At 37.2% G+C, this 23,135-nt stretch overlaps 1 protein-coding gene across 2 annotated transcripts in view; it reads right to left on the bottom strand.

Annotated features, from left to right (window-relative positions):
- ANTXR2 (ANTXR cell adhesion molecule 2) overlaps positions 1–23,135 on the bottom strand; it is a gene marked incomplete at its 3' end in the record, with an annotated part of 165,644 nt that overhangs the window by 100,441 nt on the left and 42,068 nt on the right. For both annotated transcript variants that reach the window (XM_082652808.1, XM_082652807.1), the window contains exon 11: positions 8,561–8,639. In XM_082652808.1, the coding sequence (XP_082508934.1) occupies positions 8,561–8,639 (79 nt within the window). The remainder of the gene's footprint in view (positions 1–8,560; positions 8,640–23,135) is intronic.

The following is a 23,135-nucleotide window of genomic DNA, read 5'->3' as shown; positions in this document are numbered from 1 at the left end:
CCACATCCTGAGGAACCAGGAAACTTACACATTACAACATCCACAAAACCTATAAATTGTAACATGAATTGAAGATAAAAAGGGGAAAAAAACCAACTAGCTATTTTCAAAATAAAAACAGGCATTGTTAAAGAGTTATCCAGGGAATTCAATAGTGACCCAAGAGTCCATATCGATGCTTGTTTTCCCTGCAATGTTTTCTTACAACAAGAAACAAACTATCTCTCTACAGATAATATTGAGTTGCTTTGTTTTGTTTGCTGGAGGAAGGATGTCTCTCAAATTAAAATATAAAACCATAAAATCATGAGATGGAGGTGGCGCCTTCAAGATGGCGGAAGAGTAAGACGCGGAGATCACCTTCCTCCCCACAAATACATCAGAAATACATCTACACGTGGAACAACTCCTACAGAACACCTACTGAAGGCTGGCAGAAGACCTCAGACCTCCCAAAAGGCAAGAAACTCCCCATGTACCTGGGTAGGGCAAAAGAAAAAAGGAAAAACAGAGAAAAAGAATAGGGATGGAACCTGCCCCTCTGGGAGGGAGCTGTGAAGGAGGAAACGTTTCCACACACTAGGAAACCCCTTCACTGGCAGAGACGGGGGGTGGCAAGGGGGAAGCTTCGGAGCCACGGAGGAGAGCGCAGCAAAAGGGGTGCAGAGGGCAAAGCAGAGAGATTCCTGCACAGAGGATCGGTGCTGACCAGCACTCACCAGCCCGAGAGGCTTGTATGCTCAGCCGCCGGGATGGGTGGGGGATGGGAGCTGAGGCTTCGGCTTCAGAGGTCAGATCCCAGGGAGAGGACTGAGGTTGGCTGCGTGAACACTGCCTGAAGGGGGCTAGTGCACCACAGCTAGCCAGGACGGAGTCCAGAAAAAAATCTGGACCTGCCTAAGAGGCAGGAGACCATTGTTTTCGGGTGTGCGAGGAGAGGGGCTTCAGAGCACCAGCTAAACGAGCTCCAGAGAAGAGCACGAGCCACAGCTATCAGCGTGGATGCCAGAGACGGGCATGAAATGCTAAGACTGCTGCTGCAGCCACCAAGAAGCCTGCGTGCAAGCACAGGTCACTATCCACACCTCCCCTCCCAGGAGCCTGTGCAGCCCGCCACTGCCAGGGTCCCGGGATCCAGGGACAACTTCCCTGGGAGAACGCACGACGCGCCTCAGGCTGGTGCAACGTCACGCCGGCTTCTGCCACCGCAAGCTCGCCCCGCAACCGTACCCCTCCCTCTCCCCAGCCTCAGTGAGCCAGAGCCCCAGAATCAGCTGCTACTTTAACCCCGTCCTGTCTGGGCGAAGAACAGATGACCTCAGGTGACCTACACGCAGAGGCGGGTCCAAATCCCGAGCTGAACCCCAGGAGCTGTGAGAACAAAGAAGAGAAAGGGAAATCTCTCCCAGCAGCCTCAGGAGCAGCGGATTAAATCTCCACAATCAACGAGATGTAGCCTGCATCTGTGGAATACCTGAATAGACAACGAATCATCCCAAATTGAGAAGGTGGACTTTGGGAGCAACTGTAGACTTGGGGTTTGCTTTCTGCATCTAATTTGTTTCTGGTGTTATCTTTATCTTAGTTTTTTATTTAGACATTATTATCACTGGAAGATTTGTTTATTAATTTGGTTGCTCTCTTTTTTAAAATATATATATATATTTTTTCCTTTTTATTTTTTTGTGAGTATGTATATGTATGCTTCTTTGTGATTTTGTCTGTGTAGATTTGCTTTTGTCATTTATCTTAGGGTTCTGTCTGTCCATTTTTTGAGGGTTTTTTTGTTTATTTTTTAGAATAGTTTTTAGTGCTTGTTATCATTGGTGGAATTGTTTTTTCGTTTAGTTGCTCTCTTCTTTCTTTTTTTAATTATTTTTTATTTTTACTTTTAATAATTTTTTATTTCAATAACTTTATTTTATAGTTTTTCTTTCTTTTTTTTTTTTTTTTTTTGCAGTACATGGGCCTCTCACTGCTGTGACCTCTCCCGCTGCGGAGCACAGGCTCCGGACACACAGGCTCAGTGGCCATGGCTCACGGGGCCAGCTGCTCCACGGCATGTGGGATCTTCCTGGACCGGGGCACGAACCCATGTCCCCTGCGTCGGCAGGCGGACTCCCAACCACTGTGCCACCAGGGAAGCCCTCTTTCTTTGTTTTTCTACCTTTTCTTCTGAACCGTGTGGCTAACAGGATCTTGGTGCTCTGGCCAGGTGTCAGGCCTGAGCCTCTGAGGTGACAGAGCCAAGTTCAGAACATTGGTCCACTAGAGACCTCCTGGCCCCACATAATACCAAACAGTGAAAGCTCTCCCAGAGATCTCCATGTCCACGCTAAGACCCAGCTCCACTCAACGACCGGCAAGCTACAATGCTGGACACTGCATGACACACAATTAGAAAGACAGGAACACAACCACACCCTTAGCAGAGAGGCTGCCTAAAATCATACTAAGGTCACAGACACCCCAAAACACACCACCGGATGTGGTCCTGCCCACCAGAAAGACAAGATCCAGCCTCATCCACCACAACACAGGCACCAGTCCCCTCCACCAGGAAGCCTACACAACCCACTGAACCAGCCATAGCCATGGGAAGCAGACAACATAAACAACAGGAACTATGAACCTGCAGCCTGCAAAAAGGAGACCCCAAACACAGTAAGTTAAGCAAAACGAGAAGACATATAAATACACAGCAAATGAAGAAGCAGGTAAAAACCCACCAGACCAAACAAATGAAGAGGAAATAGGCTGTCTACCTGAAAAAGAATACAGAGCAATGATAGTAAAGATGATCCAAAATCTTGGAAATAGAATGGAGAAAATACAAGAAACATTTCCCAAGGAACTAGAAGAACTAAAGAGCAAACAAACAAGGATGAACAACACAAAAAATGAAATTTAAAATTCTCTAGAAGGAACCATTAGCAGAATAACTGAGGCAGAAGAACAGATAAGTGACCTGGAAGATAAAACAGTGAAAATAATTACAGTAGAGCAAAATAAAGAAAAAGAATGAAAAGAATTGAGGACAGTCTCAGAGACCTCTGGGACAACATTTAACTCACCAGCATTCGAATTACAGGGGTCCCAGAAGAAGAAGAGAAAAAAGAGAGACTGAGAAAATAGTTGAAGATTATAGTTGAAAACTTCCCTAAGATGGGAAAGGAAATATTCAATCAAGTCCAGGAAGTGCAGAGAGTCCCATACAGGATAAATCCAAGGAGAAACACACCAAGACACATATTAATAAAACTATTAGACATTAAATACAAAGAAAAAATATTAAAAGCAGCAAGGGAAAAGCAACAAATAACATATAAGGGAATCCCCATAATGTTAACAGCTGATCTTTCAGCAGAAACTCTGCAAGCCAGAAGGGAGTGGCAGGACATATTTAAAGTGATGAAAGGGAAAACCTACAATCAAGATTACTCTACCCAGCAAGGATCTCATTCAGATTTGATGGAGAAATTAAAAGCTTTACAGACAAGCAAAAGCTAAGAGAATTCAGCACCACCAAACCAGCTTTACAACAAATGCTAAAGGAACTTCTCTAGGCAGGAAACACAAGAGGAGGAAAAGACTTACAATAACAAACCCAGAACAATTAAGAAAATGGTAATAGGAACATACATATCAATAACTACCTTAAATGTAAATGGATTAACTGCTCCAACCAAAAGACAAAGACTGGCTGAATGGATACAAAAACAAGACCCATATATATGCTGTTTAAAAGAGACCCATTTCAGACCTAGGGACACATACAGACTGAAAGTGAGGGGATGGAAAAAGATATTCCATGCAAATCGAAATCAAAAGAAAGCTGGAGTAGCAATTCTCATATCAGAAAGAATAGACTTTAAAATAAAGAGTATTATAAGAGACAAAGAAGGACACTACATAATGATCAAGGGATCAATCCAAGAAGAAGATATAACAATTATAAATCTATATGCACCCAACATAGGAGCACCTCAATACATAAGGCAAATGCTAACACATATAAAAGAGGAAATCGACAGTAACACAGTAATAGTGGGGGACTTTATCACCTCACTTACACTGATGGACAGATCATCCATACTAAAAATTAATACGAAAACACAAGCTTTAAATGACACAGTAGAACAGATAGATTTAATTGATATTTATATGACATTTCATTTGAAGACAGCAAATTACACTTTCTTCTCAAGTGCTCATGGAATATTCTCCAGTATAGATCATATCTTGGGTCACAAATCAAGCCTTTGTAAATTTAAGAAAGTTGAAATCATATCAAGTATGTTTTCCGACCACAACACTATGAGACAAGATATCAATTACAGGTAAAAAACTATAAAAAATACAAACACATGGAGCCTAAACAATACACTACCAAATATCCAAGAGATCACTGAAGAAGTCAAAGAGGGGATCAAAAAATACCTAGAAACAAATGACAGAGAAAACAAGATGACCCAAAACCTATGGGATGCAGCAAAAGCAGTTCTAAATGGTAAGTTTATACCAATACAATCTTACCTCAAGAAACAACTCAAATAAACAAACTAACCTTACACCTAAAGCAATTAGAGAAAGAAGAACAAAAAAGCCCCAAAGATAGCAGCAAAGATCAGAGCAGAAATAAATGAAAATGAAATGACAGAAAAGATAGTAAAGATCAATAAAACTAAAAGCTGGTTTTTTAAGAAGATAAACAAAATTGATAAACCATTAGCCAGACTCATCAAGAAAAAAACGGAGAAGACTCAAATCAATAGAATTAGAAATGAAAAAGGAGAAGTAACAACTGATACTGCAGAAATACAAAGGATCATGAGAGATTACTACAACCAACTACATGCCAATAAAATGGACAAACTGGAAGAAATGGACAAATTCTTAGAAAAGCACAACCTTCCAAGACTGAACCAGGAAGAAATAGAAAATATAAACAAACCAATCACAAGCACTGAAATTGAAACTGTTATTGAAAATCTTCCAACAAAAGCCCAGGACCAGATGAGTTCACAGTGAATTCTATTAAACATTTAGAGAAGAGCTAACACCTATCCTTCTCAAACTCTTCCAAAATATAGCAGACAGCAGAGCACTCCCAAACTCATTCTACGAGGCCACCATCACCCTGATACCAAAACCAAAGATGACACAAAGAAAGAAAACTACAGACCAATATCACTGATGAACACAGATGCAAAACTCCTCAAAAAAAATACTAGCAAACAGAATCCAACAGCACATTAAAAGGATCATACACCATGATCAAGTGGGGTTTATCCCAGGAATGCAAGAATTCTTCAATATATGCAAATCAATCAATGTGATACACCATATTAACAAATTGAAGGATAAAAACCATATGATCATCTCAAGAGATTCACAAAAAGCTTTCAACAAAATTCAACATCCATTTATGATTTAAAACCCTCCAGAAAGTAGACATAGAGGGAACTTACCTCAACATAATAAAGGTCATATATGACAAGCCCACAGACAACATCATTCTCAATGGTTAAAAACTGAAACCTTTTCCACTAAGACCAGGAAGTAGAGAAGGTTGCCCACTCTCACAACTATTATTCAACATAGTTTTGGAAGCTTTAGCCACAGCAATCAGAGAAGAAAAGAAATAAAAGGAATCCAAATCATAAAAGAAGTAAAACTGTCATTGTTTGCAGATGACATGACACTATATATAGAGAATCCTAAAGATGCTACCAGAAAACTACTAGAGCTAATCAATGAATTTGGTAAAGGAGCAGGATACAAAATTGATGCACAGAAATCTGCATTCCTATACACTAATGATGAAAAATCTGAAAGAGAAGTTAAAGAAACACTCCCATTTACCACTGCAACAAAAAGAATAAAATACCTAGGAATAAATCTACCTAAGAAGACAAACGACCTGTATGCAGAAAACTATAAGACACTGATGAAAGAAATTAAAGATGATACAAACAGATGGAGCGATATACCATGTTCTTGGATTGGAAGAATCAACATTGTGAAAATGACTCTACTACCCAAAGCAATCTACAGATTCAATGCAATCCCTATCAAACTACCACTGACGTTTTTCATAGGACTACAACAAAAATTTTCACAATTTGTGTGGAAACATAAAAGACCCCAAATAGCCAAAGCAGTCTTGAGAACGAAAAATGGAACTGGAGGATTCAGGCTCCCTGACTTCAGACTATACTATAAAGCTACAATCATCAAGACAGTACAGTACTGGCACAAAAACAAAAATATAGATCAATGGAACAAGATAGAAAGCCCAGAGATAAACCCATGCACATATGGTCACCTTATCTTTGACAAAGGAGGCAAGAATATACAGTGGAGAAAAGACAGCCTCTTCAATAAGTAGTGCTGGGAAAACTGGACAGCTACATGTAAAAGAATGAAATTAGAACACTCTCTAACACTATACACAAAAATAAACTCCAAACGGATTAAAGACCGAAATGTAAGGCCAGGCACTATAAAACTCTTAGAGGGAAACCTAGGCAGAACATTCTATAAGATAAATCACAGCAAGGTCCTTTATGACCCACCTCCTAGAGAAATGGAAATAAAAACAAAAATAAACAAATGGGAACTAATCAAACTTAAAATCTTTTGCACAGCAAAGGAAACCATAAACAAGAGGAAAAGACAAGCTTCAGAATGGGAGAAAATATTTGCAAATGAAGCAACTGACAAAGGATTAATCTCCAAAATATACAAGCAGCTCATGCAGCTCAATATCAAAAAAAGCAAACAACCCAATCCAACAATGGGTGGAAGATCTAAATCGACATTTCTCCAAAGATTGCCAACAAACCCATGAAATGATGCTCAACATCACTAATCATTAGAGAAATGCAAATCAAATCTACAATGATGTATTACCTCACACTGGTCAGAATGGCCAACATCAAAAAGTATACAAACAATAAATGCTGGAGAGGGTGTGGAGAAATGGGAACCCGCTTGCATTGTTGGTGGGAATGTAAATTGATACAGTCATTATGGAGAACAATATGGAGGTTCCTTAAAAAACTAAAAATAGAACTACCATATGATCCAGCAATCCCACTACTGGGCATATACCCTGAGGAAACCATAATTCAAAGAGTCATGTACCAGAATGTTCATTGCAGCACTATTTACAATAGCCAGTACATGGAAGCAACCTAAGTGTCCATTGACAGATGAATGGATAAAGAAGATATGGCACATATATACAATGGAATGTTACTCATCCATAAAAAGAAACGAATTTGAGTTATTTGTAGTGAGGTGGATGGATTTAGAGACTGTCATACAGTGTGAAGTAAGTCAGAAAGAGAAAAATAAGTACCATATGCTAACACATATATATGGGATCTAAAAAAAAAAAAATGGTTCTGACAAACCTAGGGGCAGGACAGGAATAAAGACTCAGAGGTAGAGAATGGACTTGAGGACACGGGGTGGGAAAGGGTAAGCTGGGATGAAGTGAGAGAGTGGCATGGTCATATATACACTACCAAATGTAAAATAGATAGCTAGAGGGTAGCAGCTGCATAGCACAGGGAGATCAGCTCTGTACTTTGTGTCCACCTAGAGAGGTGGGATAGGGAGGGTGGGAGGGAGATGCAAGAGGGAGGAGATATGGGGATATATGTATATGTATAGCTGGTTCACTTTGTTATATAGCAGAAACTAACATACCATTGTAAAGCCTTTATACTCCAATAAAGATGTTAAAAAAAAAATCATGAGATGTGAGAAAATGTTTAGGTTTGGGATTTTGGTCTTTTGAAGGGGAGGACTTTTTTTTTTTTCGCATTGATTTATATATTTTTAACAAAGAAAATGCACTCATAAGAATATCAACCATGTGATCAGTTCCTTTTAGTGCTTTGTGTTTTCATGTTCAACAATCTAATGTCAAGATAAACCAAAAAAAATTAACTATAAGGAAAACACTCTCTTATCAATGGAACTTATATATCCAAATATTGCATCTTAGGTAATGCAAATCAACCATCTTAACTAAATTATAGTTTCAGTGTAGTTTCAAACCAAGATATTATAAAGTTCTCAGAATCAAGTTCCTTACTCTTGAGAAAGCACCAACATTAAAAGGGACAAAATAATAAGCTCACTCATTAAGATGCACTAATAATTTAAAAAACATGATAAATGTCTTAGATATTATAATGCAACCTTCATTAACAGAAAGACATTATTTCCTTTACATAGTTAATGTTATAAGAAAAAAATGTTTCATTTGGAAATCATTTTCCTACCTTATTCTAATATTTAAATATGACTTCAATTTTATAAATATCAAAATATAATGTATACTCTTTAAAATCCCTTTAAAGGAGACTAAAGGAAAAAACAAAACAACCTACAATAACTTCTATACAAACATTTTCTTGTAGTGGTCTCCAGTGTTACTATTTGTACTTTCTTTACTGTAGGATGCAACAATATTGAAGGTCCATAAATTATTTCTGGAGAGAGTTATTTTTTAAAAAGTAACTTTATGTGAACAGTGACTTACACATTCTGTGGCTGTGACTATTAGTGAGCCTGAGATGACAGAATTTCCTCCATTAAAGCTCACTGAAACATCAAGAGTTCTGAAAGAAAAGGCAGAAACAATAATTAAGAGTAATTAAAAACTGGAGTTTTGTGGAAAATTTTTCTTTCCTTAAATTATTCAGAATTAGCCAGAGAGTCTACTTTAAAAGTCAAAGCATTTGATCGGTTATCTTAGCGTTTTTCTTTCTTAGTTCTAGTAGCCAGAGGCAAATTCCTTAAGTGATCTAATTGTTCCTAAAAGAAGCATTAATGTCAATAGAAACATGAAGAAATTCCTGTTGTTGTCATTTTTCCAGTTTAAAGTAATACATTTTTAGGAAAAGAATTAAATTAAAAAATTCCTTAATCCAGAAAAATGCTGAGATTGTTTCATGTTCACAAAAACCTAAAATGGGGAAAATACTTCCATCCGACTCAGCTTTTCCCTGTCTCTAGACATTACCATTATCACAAGATCATTGTTTAAGAATATAAAAATGGAAATAGAAACTGGGCATAGAGGGAAGTTACCTCAACATAATAAAAGGCATATATGACAAACCCACAGCCAACATCATTCTCAATGGTGAAAAACTGAAAGCATTTCCTCTAAGATCAGGAACAAGACAAGGGTGCCCACTCTTACCAGTATTATTCAACATAGTTTTGGAAGTTTTAGCCATGGCAATCAGAGAAGAAAAAGAAATAAAAGGAATACAAATTGGAAAAGGATTAAAACAGTCACTGTTTGCAGATGACATGATACTATACATAGAGAATCCTAAAGAGGCCACCAGAAAGCTACTAGAACTAATAAATGAATTTGGTAAAGTAGGAGAATACAAAGTTAATGCAGAGAAATCTCTTGGATTCCTATACACTAATGATGAAAAATCAGAAAGACAAATTAAGGGAACAGATTTGCCACTGCAACAAAAAGGATAAAATACCTAGGAATAAATCTACCTAAGAAGGCAAAAGACCTGTATACAGAAAATTATAAGACACTGATGAAAGAAATCAAAGATGATACAAACAGATGGACAGATATACCATGTTCTTGGATGAGAAGAATCAACATTGTGAAAATGACTATACTACCCAAAGCAATCTACAGATTCAGTGCAATCCCTATCAAATTACCAATGGCATTTTTCACAGAACTAGAGCAAAAAAATTTCCAATGTGTACGGAAACACAAGATACCCTGAATAGCCAAAGCAACCTTGAGAAAGAAAAACGGAGCTGGAGGAATCAGGTTCCCAGACTTCAGACTATACTACAAAGCTCCAGACTTCAGACTATACTACAAAGCTACGGTAATCAAGACAGTATGGTACTGGCACAAAAAGAGAAATACAGATCAATGGAACAAGATAGAAAACCCAGAGATAAACCCATGCACATATGGTCACCTTATCTTTGACAAAGGAGGCAAGAATATGCATTGGAGAAAAGACAGCCTCTTCAATAAGTGGTGCTGGGAAAACTGGACAGCTACATATAAAAGAATGAAATTAGAACACTCCCTAACACCATACACAAAAATAAGCTCAAAATGGAATTAAAGACCTAAATATAAGGCCAGAAACTATAAAACTCTTAGAGGAAAACATAGGCAGAACACTCTATGAGACAAATCAAAGCAGGATCCTTTTTGATCCACCTCCTAGAGAAATGGAAATAAAATCAAAAATAAACAAATGGGAACTAATGAAACTTAAAATCTTTAGCACAGCAAAGGAAACCATAAACAAGATGAAAGGACAACCTTCAGAATGGGGGAAAATATTTGCAAATGAAGCAACTGACAAAGAATTAATCTCCAAAATATACAAGCAGCTCATGCAGATCAATACCAAAAAAACAAACAACCCAATCCAAAAATGGGCAGAAGACCTAAACAGAGATTTCTCCAAAGAAGATATAGATTGCCCACAAACATATGAAAGGATGCTCAACATCACTAATCATTAGAGAAATGAAAATCAAAACCATAATGAGGTATCACCTCACACCAGTCAGAATGGTCATCATCAAAAAATCTACAAACAATAAATGCTGGAGAGGGCATGGAGAAAAGGGAAGCTCTTGCACTGTTGGTGGGAATGTAAATTGATACAGCCACTATGGAGAACAGTATGGAGGTTCCTTAAAAAACTAAAAATAGAACTACCATACGAGCCAGCATCCCACTACTAGGCATATACCCTGAGAAAACCATAACTCAAAAAGAGTCAGGTACCACAATGTTCATTGCAGCTCTATTTACAATAGCCAGGACATGGAAGCAACCTAAGTGTCCATTAACAGATGAATGGAGAAAGAAGATGTGGCACATATGTACAATGGAATATTACTCAGCCATAAAAAGAAACAAAATTGAGTTATTTGTAGTGAGGTGGATGGACCTAGAGTCTGTCATACAGAGTGAAGTAAGTCAGAAAGAGAAAAACAAATACCATATGCTAACACATATATATGGGATCTAAAACAAACGGTACTGATGAACCTGGTGGCAGGGCAGGAATAAAAACATAGATGTAGAGAATGGAGTTGAGGACACAGAGAGGGGAAGGGGAAGCTGGGACAAAGCGAGAGAGTAGCATTGACATATATACACTACCAAATGTAAAATGCATGGTTAGTGGGAAGCTGCTACACAGCACAGGGAGATCATCTCAATGCTTTGTGATGACCTAAAGGAGTGGGATAGGGAGGGTGGGAGGGAGGCTCAAGAGGGAGGGGGTATGGGGATATGTGTATACATATAGCTGATTCACTCTGTTGTACAGCAGAAACTAACACAACATTGTAAAGCAATTATACTCCAATAAAGATATTAAAAAAATAGTTATTACAAGATGCAAACTATTATATATAAAATGGATAAACAATAAGGTCTTAATGTATAGCACAGGGAACTATATTCAATATCCTGTGATAAACCATAATGGAAAAGAATATGGAAAATAATGTATATATGTATAACTGAATCACTTTTCTATACACCAGAAACTAACACAATATTGTAAATCAACTATACTTCAATAAAATAAAATTTTTTAAAAAATGGAAATAACAAACCATTGAAAGATAAAATATAGAGAAAGTGATCATGAAAGACAGAGTAAACTAAATGAAAAAAAAAAGGAACGCAATTTACATATTTGTAGGCATTTGTTGTAAATGTTCAGGATTTTAAAATATCCTGACAAAGGTAGAACAAAAGGAGAATAATTTTTGTCCATTGCTAAGAAATATAGCTCTCATTCTGAAAATATGATTTCAACTAATAATACAATTAAAATATTTATAATTTCATTGATTCAGATTCTAATAATTTATCATTTGGGATCAGTAGGTGATTTTTTTTTCATAGCTCTAAGAAGATATCAAAGAGAAAAAGATGACAAGGAGTTTTTAAAGTATTGAGGAAACAGCTCTTTTCCAAAAGAGTTTATGAAGTATATTACCACAGAATAATCAGTATACCAACAAAACAAAGCTATCCATTTATTAATGTGGAAGCAGTAGGCAGCATTTTGTTAATCTAGCTTCTATAGAACACCATGCTCCAATGCTCACAAAATATTCTAAATTCCAAGAATTAAAAGCCAGAAACTTTGCCTTAATTACTCTAAATTTAGACGATTTCTTCTCTATGCCTTGAGTTGTGTGCCAAATACTATTAGCTATTGAGAGTTAGGATAAAACGGAAGCAATCTCAAGCCACTGGTAAGATTTTCAGTAATGATGCTAGGGAGAGGAGATGAGAAATATTATTCGGTCCCTACCATGGGCCAGATGCTATCCTGGACACTTTATGGATATTATCTCATCTAATTCTTAAAAGAACTCTTAAAGTAAGTAGTTTCACAGTTTTACAGCTGGGGTACATAGGTCCCAAAATGTTAATTACCTTGCCCAAAGTGGTAAAGCTAGGATTCTCACAAATTCTGAATTCTTTCCATCATACCACACAGGCTTGAAGAAATGAAAGTTCTTAATGTGTATTTTTCCCTCAATGTGATATTTAGTTTGGATTCTTACAGGGCTAGAACCCCTAGGAAAGACAGGACTAGCAAACTTCTAGCTGAACTCTTCTTCAAAATTCAGGATTACTCCTATTAAAAATATTCCTTGTAAAATATTCCCTTTAAAACATTTTGTTAAAAAAAAAAAAAGTTTAGCTAAATCCAGAAAAGAACAAGAACTTGGGGTACTTATATCAAATTAACTAAACTTCTGAACTATTCCAACACAGAATGCCAAGTGGCTTATTTAAGAAAGAAAACTTAAACCTACTTGCTTTTTCTGCAGAACTCAGTACCTTGTTTTGCTTTGTTTTTTTGGAAGATTAAGCATAGTTCAATCCAAAAATAATGTTTCCTAGATCCTAATTCCTCCACTTTAAAGCATGTACCAGAAAGCATATGACACAGAAAGCATGGTTTTGGTTTGTGGGGGAAGTTTACTGGATTCATAATAATGTATGATTGTTGCAGGTAATCTTATTGATTCAACTTTAAAGGGATCAGTAGACATTGACCAAAGTTGTTTATAATCTGGCACGTAGAACTCACCAGAAATGAACCAGTTCTCTAATTAATGAAGGAAACATTTAATGCTTATCCAAATGGAATAAGAACAGAAGATGTATTTTATAACAAAATTCACTCTTTTCTATAGTTTCCCATAGCATGCTGATGAGGTCTTGTAGGCAACCAAACCAATTTGCACATTATTCTTAAAATCTCAGTCTAGTATAATGTAGCTGGTGTCTGATCAAACTGAGTTAGTCTCCACAGACATGGAAAGCCACCGGATGATTCTTCTGACACATGGATTCAGTTGAAACAATATAATATTCACCTTCCTGAGAGCAGTAGTAGCACGATCAAACCACTACCAGAAACAACAGTACTCATAATAACAGTGTTTATCGATTCCTTACTATGTTTTGTTTTTGTTTTTGTTTTTTTTTGCAGTACGCGGGCCTCTCACTGCTGTGGCCTCTCCCACAGTGGAGTTACAGGCTCCGGACGCGCAGGCCCAGCGGCCATGGCTCACGGGCCCAGCCGCTCCGCGGCATGTGGGATCCTCCCGGACCGGGGCACGAACCCGTGTCCCCTGCATCGGCAGGCGGATTCCCAACCACTGCGCCACTAGGGAAGCCCCGATTCCTTACTATTAGCTAAACACATTAACACATCTTCTCACTTAATTCTCACAACAACCCACTGAGGGCGGCTATAGCATTATCTCCATTTTCCAAATAAAGGACCTGAAGCTTAAAAAGGTAACTTACCCAAATATTGGACTTCTCTGGCTCTGCAGTCAAAGTGCTTTCACTTCTACTGCATACCACCTTAATTCTCAATAAGTGCTTTAGGGTCTTACATCTAAATTTCACTCACTGGCGAGAGCTTTGTCTCACTTCTCCAGTGTCACTCTTCCAATTTCTTACTATATTCACATATTTCTCATAGTTATAATGGCATTTACTATATGATATTTATTTGTGAACATATGTGTATATTTTTATATGTATATATATTTGCTAGGAAATTTTTTCAGAAGTGTTGCAAACATGAAAACACACTCTAAAAGTTATTTCTGCTTTTAAATTTTGTTGTTTCTTTAGAAAAAATTTTGAAATTATTGGTATGATACTGGCACTGCTATGAGCTGATACTTTTGTCCAAAGCTCTGCTACTCCATTGCTGGCAAACAGATTGATAAAACCCATCTCACCCTCTAACCCAGACTCAATACCTTGACCTTTCTTTGCCCCAAGACTCCAATATACGTATATCATGTTTTGTCATATTTTATGTAACTTGCGCTAGTATCTATGGATTTCTCATTCTGATTGCTATATAACTTTTATTGCTGGTTAGTATATTTAGGACAGTAGAACTCATACTCTCAGTTACAGAAACTTTATTATGGGCAAAAATGTATTAAAGCCATATTGTTTTCACATAATTCCATAAAGGAGAGGTGAGTAAAGAGTTTATCTTTATCTGTCCCAAGAATAAAATAAAATTGAAAAAGGGGATAATAGATTCAGCCCACGTGTTGGGGAATCAGGAGTTATAGGTTTGAACCCTAGTCACTACCCTCTCAATCTTGCATTCTTCAATGTGTAAAAGGGGGATAACTGTACCTATTTCAGAGTTGCTTTGGGGAGGAGAGCTTGATAAAATAATGTACATAAAATGTCCAACACAGTGCCTGGAACACAGCGGGTACTCTATAAATTACTGTAACATCTGACTATTTGTCTAAAAAAATTATTCAGCTATCAAGGTACTTTTATATAAACATTTTAGATCCAAATTAAAAAACAGCACAGATAATATAGAAGAATGTATTGCAGCAAAGAAATAATTGCCTAATACTTTTTTGTTTACTTTGAAGAATTTCTCTTCTACTTAATTCCATATAAAAATAGAGAGAGCTAAATTGTTCCAAAAATGCCTAGTATAACATATAATGGCATGCAAGTTCATGTAAAGAAAATTTTCAAAGCTATTTCCTTCCTGTTACAAAATGTTATCTTGATAAAACCCAGCACTGCAACTATGTTGAGCTGTGTGCTTGAACCTAACACTTAAAACTGTGCTCCAAATTGGTTTCTGAATGTTGGCCAGTAAGTTCAATCAATCACTCAGTCTATTACTCCAATATTTATAAATTGCCTACAATAGGCCAACCTAGGCTGTGCTTGGTAATAGGGCTACAATAACAAATGAAACACAGCATTACAATGTAATTGAAAGGAAGCCACATGAACAATTACAATAAAATGTGATATTAACTAAAATAGGTATAAGCACAAAGGTACTAGAGGATCATGTGGGAGTTACAACCGACTGAGCCTTGCACGGGGGCATCAACAAAGATTTCCTGCAGGAAGTCACCTCTATGATGAATCCTAAAGAATGATCAAGAATTAGTTAGGAAAAGAGATTAAAAAGGGACCCAAGAAGATGGAGCACTATTTGACAAGCTGGAAGATAAGAAAGGCACAGAACAGTCAAGGAATAAAAGCCATTCAATATAGCATCAACACAGAATGTGAGAGTGAGAATATATGGCTTGAGGCTGAAAAGGAGAGTAGGAGAAGGATAATGAAGAACCCAGGATGCCATATTTAGATATTTAGAATTAGTCTTATGAGTTTTTAAGCCAGGCAGAAATATGGTCAGAATTGTGTTTTACAAATATCACTTGTTGCATCGTAGAGCATGGATTGGAAGAGTAAATTTCTACAGTAGAGGACCAGTTAACAATGTCATAGTGTATTTCACTGTTGGTAGGAATGGAAATTGGTGCACCTATGAAAAACAGGATGGAGGTTCCCCCCAAAATTAAGAATGGAACTACCATATGATCCAGTTATTCCACTTCTGGGTAGTTATCTGAAGAATACAAAAACACCAATTCAAAAAGATATATGCACCCTGATGTTCACTGCAGCATTATTTACAATTGCCAAGATATAGAAGCAGCAACGTAAGTGCCCACTGATGGATGAACGGCTAAAGAAGACGTAGTATCTATGTACAATGGAATACTACTCAACCATAAAAAAATGGAATCTTGACATTTGTGACAACATGGATGGACCTTGAGGGTACTAAGTGAAATAAGTCAGATGGAGAAAGACAAATATGTACGATTTCATTCATATGTGGAATATAAAAACAAAGAAGCAAAACAAAACAAAAACAAGCGCCTAGATACAGAGAACAAATTGATGGCTACCAGAGGGGAAGAGCTGGAGGGCAAAATGGGTAAAGGGGGTTAACTGTATGCTGACAGATGGAAACTAGACTTTTGGTGGTGAGCATACTGTAGTGTATACAGAAGTCAAAACTTAATATTTGTATACATGAAACTTATATAATGTTATAAACCAATGTTACCTCAATTAAAAAAAAATTTTTTAAAGAATTTCTCAGTGAATTTCAAATAAGGACCAAAGTAGAACTGAACCAAATAGTGTCAATGAGGGTAATCTGAAATGAAAATTGAGAGGTATTAAGCAGTTAGATTAAAAAGGACTTGGACATTTATAGGATGTAGGAGGTGAGGAAGAAAGAGTAGTTAAAGATGGCTTCAAAGTTTGTGTTTTGCACAGGAAGGTGGGTAATCTTGCACAGGAAACATGAAAGGAACAGGTTTGAACAGAAGTACATGAGTTTAATTTGGGAACTTCAGGTTTAATTTGCCTAAGGGAAATCCAAGTTAATGAACTGACATTTGGATAGTGGACACTTGGTTGGTTTCAAGCTAAGGGAAAGATCTTGTCTGGAGATTTGGAACTCATAGCAAGAAAAGGGAGGCTTAGAGAAGGTGAGTTTATGGGTCAGGAATCCAGCCATGGTGAAAACTGACTAGGAACTGTAAGAAGAGGAGCCGGAGGTAACACTGGAGACGAAACAGTACCGGAGGTGAGACTATGAAGTCGTGAAAGACAAGGAAAGACCTTCTTCTGAGACAAGACTGGCCCACAGTGCAGATAATTCTGGGTGGTCAGGGAAGGCGAGGCTCAGAACTGAGGACTCCTTCAACTCCCTTTTCTATAAGTTGGTTCTACATTGTTTAGAATTGCTTACAAATATGTTCAACGGCTCTTTGCTCCATCCTCAGACCATTTAAGTAGGAGGATAGAAGAAACCTGAACAACTTAACAAAAAGACTGCTTGAAGTGCATTTTAATGTCAATTGGTCCTCAATTAATAGTGATAAAACTAGGGCTTCCCTGGTGGCGCAGTGGTTGAGAGTCCACCTGTCGATGCAGGGGACACGGGTTCATGCCCCGGTCCGGGAAGATCCCACATGCTGCGGAGCGGCTGGGCCCGTGAGCCATGGCCGCTGAGCCTGCGCGTCCAGAGCCTGTTGCTCGGCAACAGGAGAGGCCACAACAGTGAGAGGCCACAACAGTGAGAGGCCCGCGTACGGCAAAAAAAAAAAAAAAAAAAAAAAAAAATAGTGATAAAACTAAATTCAAGGGTACTAAATTCATTCCACATGAGAAATTATTAAATAGTATTCTGATATATAACTAAGTAAATAAAATTCAAAGTCCTAATGGTCACAGTGCTTTAATTTAATGTTTAAAGATGTAAGACAATTCCAGAACAGGAGAACAGCTCATTGCCATATGTTAGGGCTACTCTGATCTGAGGAAATTTCATATTGCAGAAAATATGGTTGACATTTCAATCATAGCAACCTATTTGCAAAGTATTTATTTGCTGCTGACTTTATGGATGTCCAATAAAAGACTGCCATTTTATGATCCATTTAAAAAGATGAAAAAATTAAATAAAATTGTGAAAGACATTTGCTGGAAGTAATAAATAATTTACCTCCAATTTGCACATACTGAAAATTAAACTGGCAACTACTCAAAAAGCTATTAAAATTATGGTGACTTAAGATATTTTGAAATCAAGTGCTACTATTTAATACTCTGCAGAGCTTTTTAAAAGTTAGCTTTATGCATAATAAATTATGAGGTGAAAATAAGGTTTCATATTTGTGAATAAAGATTCTACTTCTAGTTATGAATATATATATATATATATATAAATTAATGTTTTGTTTAAGGATATTTTCTTCAAAGGGGTAAAAGGATAAAATAATTGAATAAAATAATTTCTTTTTGAGATACTCAATATATGTATATAACTAAAACAAGCACTGCAGTCAGGAAGATTGCTAGATTTCAGAAGAAAAAAAAAGCTGTATCAGAATTGTACTGGACATCACACCTACACCTTTATTGTAAATATTTTCAGCATCATACTGAAAATAACCCCATTTTAACTGCATTGTGTATCTTTTTAAATACTAAAAAGATGCTTCAAAATGATCACTCAATTTTTAGTGCCTTTCATCCAAAAAAGTCAAATATTTTAGTAATAGTAAAAACTCTAATAATATAAAATTTAAAAGCAGATATATAATAGGATTTAAATACATATTTAAGGAATATCTTCCATATCATCACATAGCTGTCCCTCTTTGAACACCTTTAGTTACCAAAACACTCACTAAATGATTCCAATTTTTACAAAAATCTTTCTTATATTGAGCTGAAATGTGCCTTCTTTTACCTTCCACTCTTTCTTTCTCTTGTTCTTGGAGCAATAAAGAATAACTCAAATCTATCTTTTCACATGACAGACCTGACATTTGGATAGCCGATGTGTCACACCTGAAACGTGTCTTTTTCAGTATTTTAATTCAGTATTTTCACACTTGGCAAGATTTTGTTGGCCACCCTAGACGTACTCGAATTAACTATTGTTCCTCTTAAGAGACAATTTCTAGAACTGAATATAATAATTTAGGATGGAGATGCAATGCAGATTAGGTGAACTTATCACATTTATAGGTATAATCAGAAAGCAATACACTGTGTGAATGAATACCTAAATGTTCCACCATTGGGGGAGGGGTACAGAGAAATATAAAAACTGAGAGGCTCCTCAGCCTTAACCAATCTCACCAAGATTCTAATGTTTATATTCAAAATAAAGATATAACAAATGTCCTGGTGTCCATGATTTAAAAAATAAATAAATCCAGTCTCATTCCTCATAAGGAAGAGAAGAAAGAATAAAGTTATGGTTGCATTACCTGCTACTAAGATAATGGAATTGGGGATTGTGTAGGTGTACAGATGGACAATATTTGGTCATCATGTGGCCTAGTGCTCCTGGAATGGGTGGCTGGGTTCCCCTGAAGACATTCACCCAGTGTCAAGGGGCTATCAAGGCTGTAGCTTGGTGTCCCTGACAGACCAAGGTCCTGGCAACTAGAAGGAGACCCAGTGATTGACACATTCACATCTAGAATGTCTACTATGGGGCCTGAGTGCTGTGGATGCTTCCAAGTGTGCTCCATCCTCTGGTCCCCTCACTACAAGGAGCTCATCTCAGGTCATGGCTTTGCCCAGAACCAGCTTGCTATTTGTAAGTACCGAACCAAGGTGACTGAGCTCAAAGGTCACACAGTTCAGGTCCTCAGTCCAACCATGAGCCCAGATGGGGGCCCTGCAGCTATGGCGTTGCTTTGACATGGACCCTGAACAAGGGAGGAAGTGGGAGATCAGTGCAGCCAAAGCAGCCTCATCCACCAAGTCATCTGTTGACGACCAATTCATCACCTCAGTGTTTTAGTTTTTTAAAGAATTTTTCTAATAAAAAAAAATTTTTCTAATAAAAAAAAATCATGTCTCCCTCTCAAAAAAAACAAATTGATAAAATAAATTCACATAACCATACATATATAGGTATATATATATTTCTTTTACTGTTCATGTGAGAAGCTGTGCTAAAGGCAGAATTTGTCAAACCAAGAAAGGGAAATGGAATTAATTTATTCCAGGCAAGATGAATTATATTTTAAAAAATCACAACACTGAGGAAAATAAGATTCCATTACCAAGTCAGGCTCTAACCCCAAGTCTGCCACACATGCATCTCAGTGATCCTTCAGTATCAGATGCTTAAAAATTTCCACATACACTGATGTCCCACCACTTCTTACTTAAACCCTCTGTCAACTGTCTTTCCACACTGCCTTTTAAGGGAACTAATACTATCAGTTTCATCTGATTTAGATATTTATTTCATATTTGCCAGAAGATTCTGGCCAATGTTTTTGAAAGCACATTTAACTATACCATATGCCTCCTTAAATCTATCAAACAAGCTGTAGGATCAGGCTCTGGTTCATTCTGTTCTGTTTTTCTTTCTTCACAATGTGTTTATGTATATTTACCCAATTTGCTCTGTTCTTCTTGCCAAATTACAGGTCTGAGATCTCAACTATTGCAGAGCAGCTGTGCTATTGTTGATGTCTTCCTAAACAAGGGTCAGAGAATAAGCCCATTTTGCAAGAACGGGTGACACCTGCACATTACACCAGGAGGCCACTGCCCTCAAAAGGGTAGGATCTGCAGAGCTTCACAGAGTCCTTCCTACTCAAACTTAAGACATTTTGGATCAAATGAACCACTGGCAGAAATTAACTCCCAAACAATCTACAGATTTTTCTAGGTAAGACAATTTGTTTAACCATATGACATTTTTAAATTAAATTGTGTCCAATGAAAAAAAATAGGAAAGAACAATCTCAGAAAGAACAATCTCACCTTTACATTCTTTCTGTTTAAAAACTAAAAATATGTTCATTTTAGTCTAAAATTCTATACCAGATAAGGAAATTTAATACATAGAGATGTCTCTCAAAGAAAGGACTCCAAAGACCCATTCCAACAATGCTAAGCAATGATAAACCTGGATAAGATTTGCCCAGATAGCTTTAACTTTTGTTTACTCCACGACATCAATTTCCAAATGCAAACCTATGTCCTAGCTACTCTGCTACATTCTTAGTTCCCATCTCCAAGTAAAACATCTTCATGTTAAGCCTCTTTCAAACCAAAATTCACGAGCCCTGGATTTTTAAAGGAATAATCCTCAAAGAAAATGTAATTCAGGAAGTAACATAAAGATGAGAAAGGAACTGATAGAGCACACTAATGAGACGAGACACATGTCCATGGCTCCAGCTCTGAGACTGTGCATCTGGCTTTGAGGCTGTCTGTCTAGGGTTACTTCACCAGAATGCTGTTAATTATTTAAGTGAGAGGACAGGGGGAACCATCACCACATCTGTCACCCTCACACAGGAAAAACTTTCATTCATTGTTGGGCAAGATGTGTTTATTTGAAACATAGGCTAACTAGCTACTTAATGGTTTTGAATCCTTAGCCAAAAGCTAATTAGACAAACATATTAAGCACAGTCACCTTACAAGGCTAAACTGTTTCAGTTGTGTTGATTTTAATCCAATCTCATAAGAGAGCTCATCGCCTACAAAAGTATCTGAAGGAAATTCAAGGCAAAGGAAAGGTCCAAATTACTTGCAACATACTTAGTAGAACAAATAATGATGTCGCCAAATGTCCGATACATTAATAAATAAAATCTTCACATATTTTGCCTCAGTGGTGTCATGTACTTGATAGACAAAAAAGAAGCAAAAGTAATTATTTTAGACAGATCGCTTTCCAAAACATTCTCAGCTTGCTTGGAGGTGAAATATTAATGTCAAAAAGCAAACAAATGATTTTTTCTCGTGCTTGATATTTATTATGTCTTATACGATTTTTAGAAATCACATCTTCTGAGTATTTAGCCAATCTACAAATCACTAAAGATTACCAGCAGTATCTATGGCAGTCTCTTAAAAAGGAGACTGTGCCCCAAGGCAAATTCTAGAGAAAACAATTCAGTGTTGGATAGAACAGGTATATTGCATTTTATAACTACTTTGGAGAAGAAAGTAAGCTGTCTTCCTTAACTAGTCATTACTATGAAAAGGTCAAGATAATTTCCTGCCCTCTTAAATGGTATGATCCCCCAAACAGAATTCTGATCATCTTTCTCCTACCTGATATACCCAGTAATCAAATGCACTCTTTTAGCTCTTTATATAAATAGTAAATCAAAACGTTTGAGAAAAATGTATTCATTCTTTCATGCAACAAACATTTAGTGAATCTACTATCTGTCAGGCATTGTGTCAGTGCTAGAGATATAGAAAGAAACAAAATAAACCAAATTCATCCCAGCAGGAGGGAGACACAATAACAAACAACTAAATGCTTTGGAGAAAAAGTGAACCATGAAAAGAGAATAGAGACTGTTAAACTCATGGGAGGGGGAAGATTGTATGATTAAATAGGGTGACTGGCAAGGGCTTACTGAGAAGGTGATATATTGAACAAAACTTGAAGTTGAGAGAGTGAGACAAGAAGGAAGGAGCCTTTCAAGCCACTGGAATAAGCTCAGGTGGTTAAAGAACAACAAAGAGGCCAGTGTGACCATAACAGAAGGGGCAAAAAGAGGATGAAGTTGGAGATGCAGTGAGGGCCAGATCTTGTAGAACCTTATAGAACATTGCAGTGATTAGACTTGCACTCTGAATGTAATGAGGAACACATATCAAGGATTTTAAGTGGAGGGCTGACATAAACTGATCTGTTTTAACAGGATCACTTTTGCCAAGAACAGAAGAAGAAAGATGGGTTGAAAGGCTAATAACCTAAGCAAGAAATGACAGTAGCTTGGTCTAGGGTGGTGGTGGAGGTGGTGGGGAAGGACTGGATTCTGAACATGTTTTGAAATCAGAGCTGAGATTTGCTTATGGGCTGCATAAAAGAGATCAATAATGAGTCAAAGGTTTTTTACCTGAACAACAAAAAGGATGGAGCTGCCAGTGACTAAGAGAGAGGAGACAGCTCTGAAAGCAGACTGGGGAGAACAATCAGGAGAATCAATATGGACTTATAGATTCAATAAAATAAGACCAAACTTCTAAGTCAACAGATCTATCTTTGCTAATACAAGGCTATTACTCAGAAAGCCATTGAGTCCCACTGTGCCCTTGTGGTACAGATGGCTCCACACAAAATGGATGGGCCTTAAATTCCAAGGCCAGTCTAATTTGGCCATAAGCA

Source organism: Grampus griseus (genome assembly GCF_964374135.1).
Source record: "Grampus griseus genome assembly, chromosome: 4".
NCBI lineage: Eukaryota > Metazoa > Chordata > Mammalia > Artiodactyla > Delphinidae > Grampus > Grampus griseus.
The sequence above is the reverse complement of the archived record's forward strand: the minus strand, read 5'-3'. Positions and strand labels throughout refer to the sequence as shown.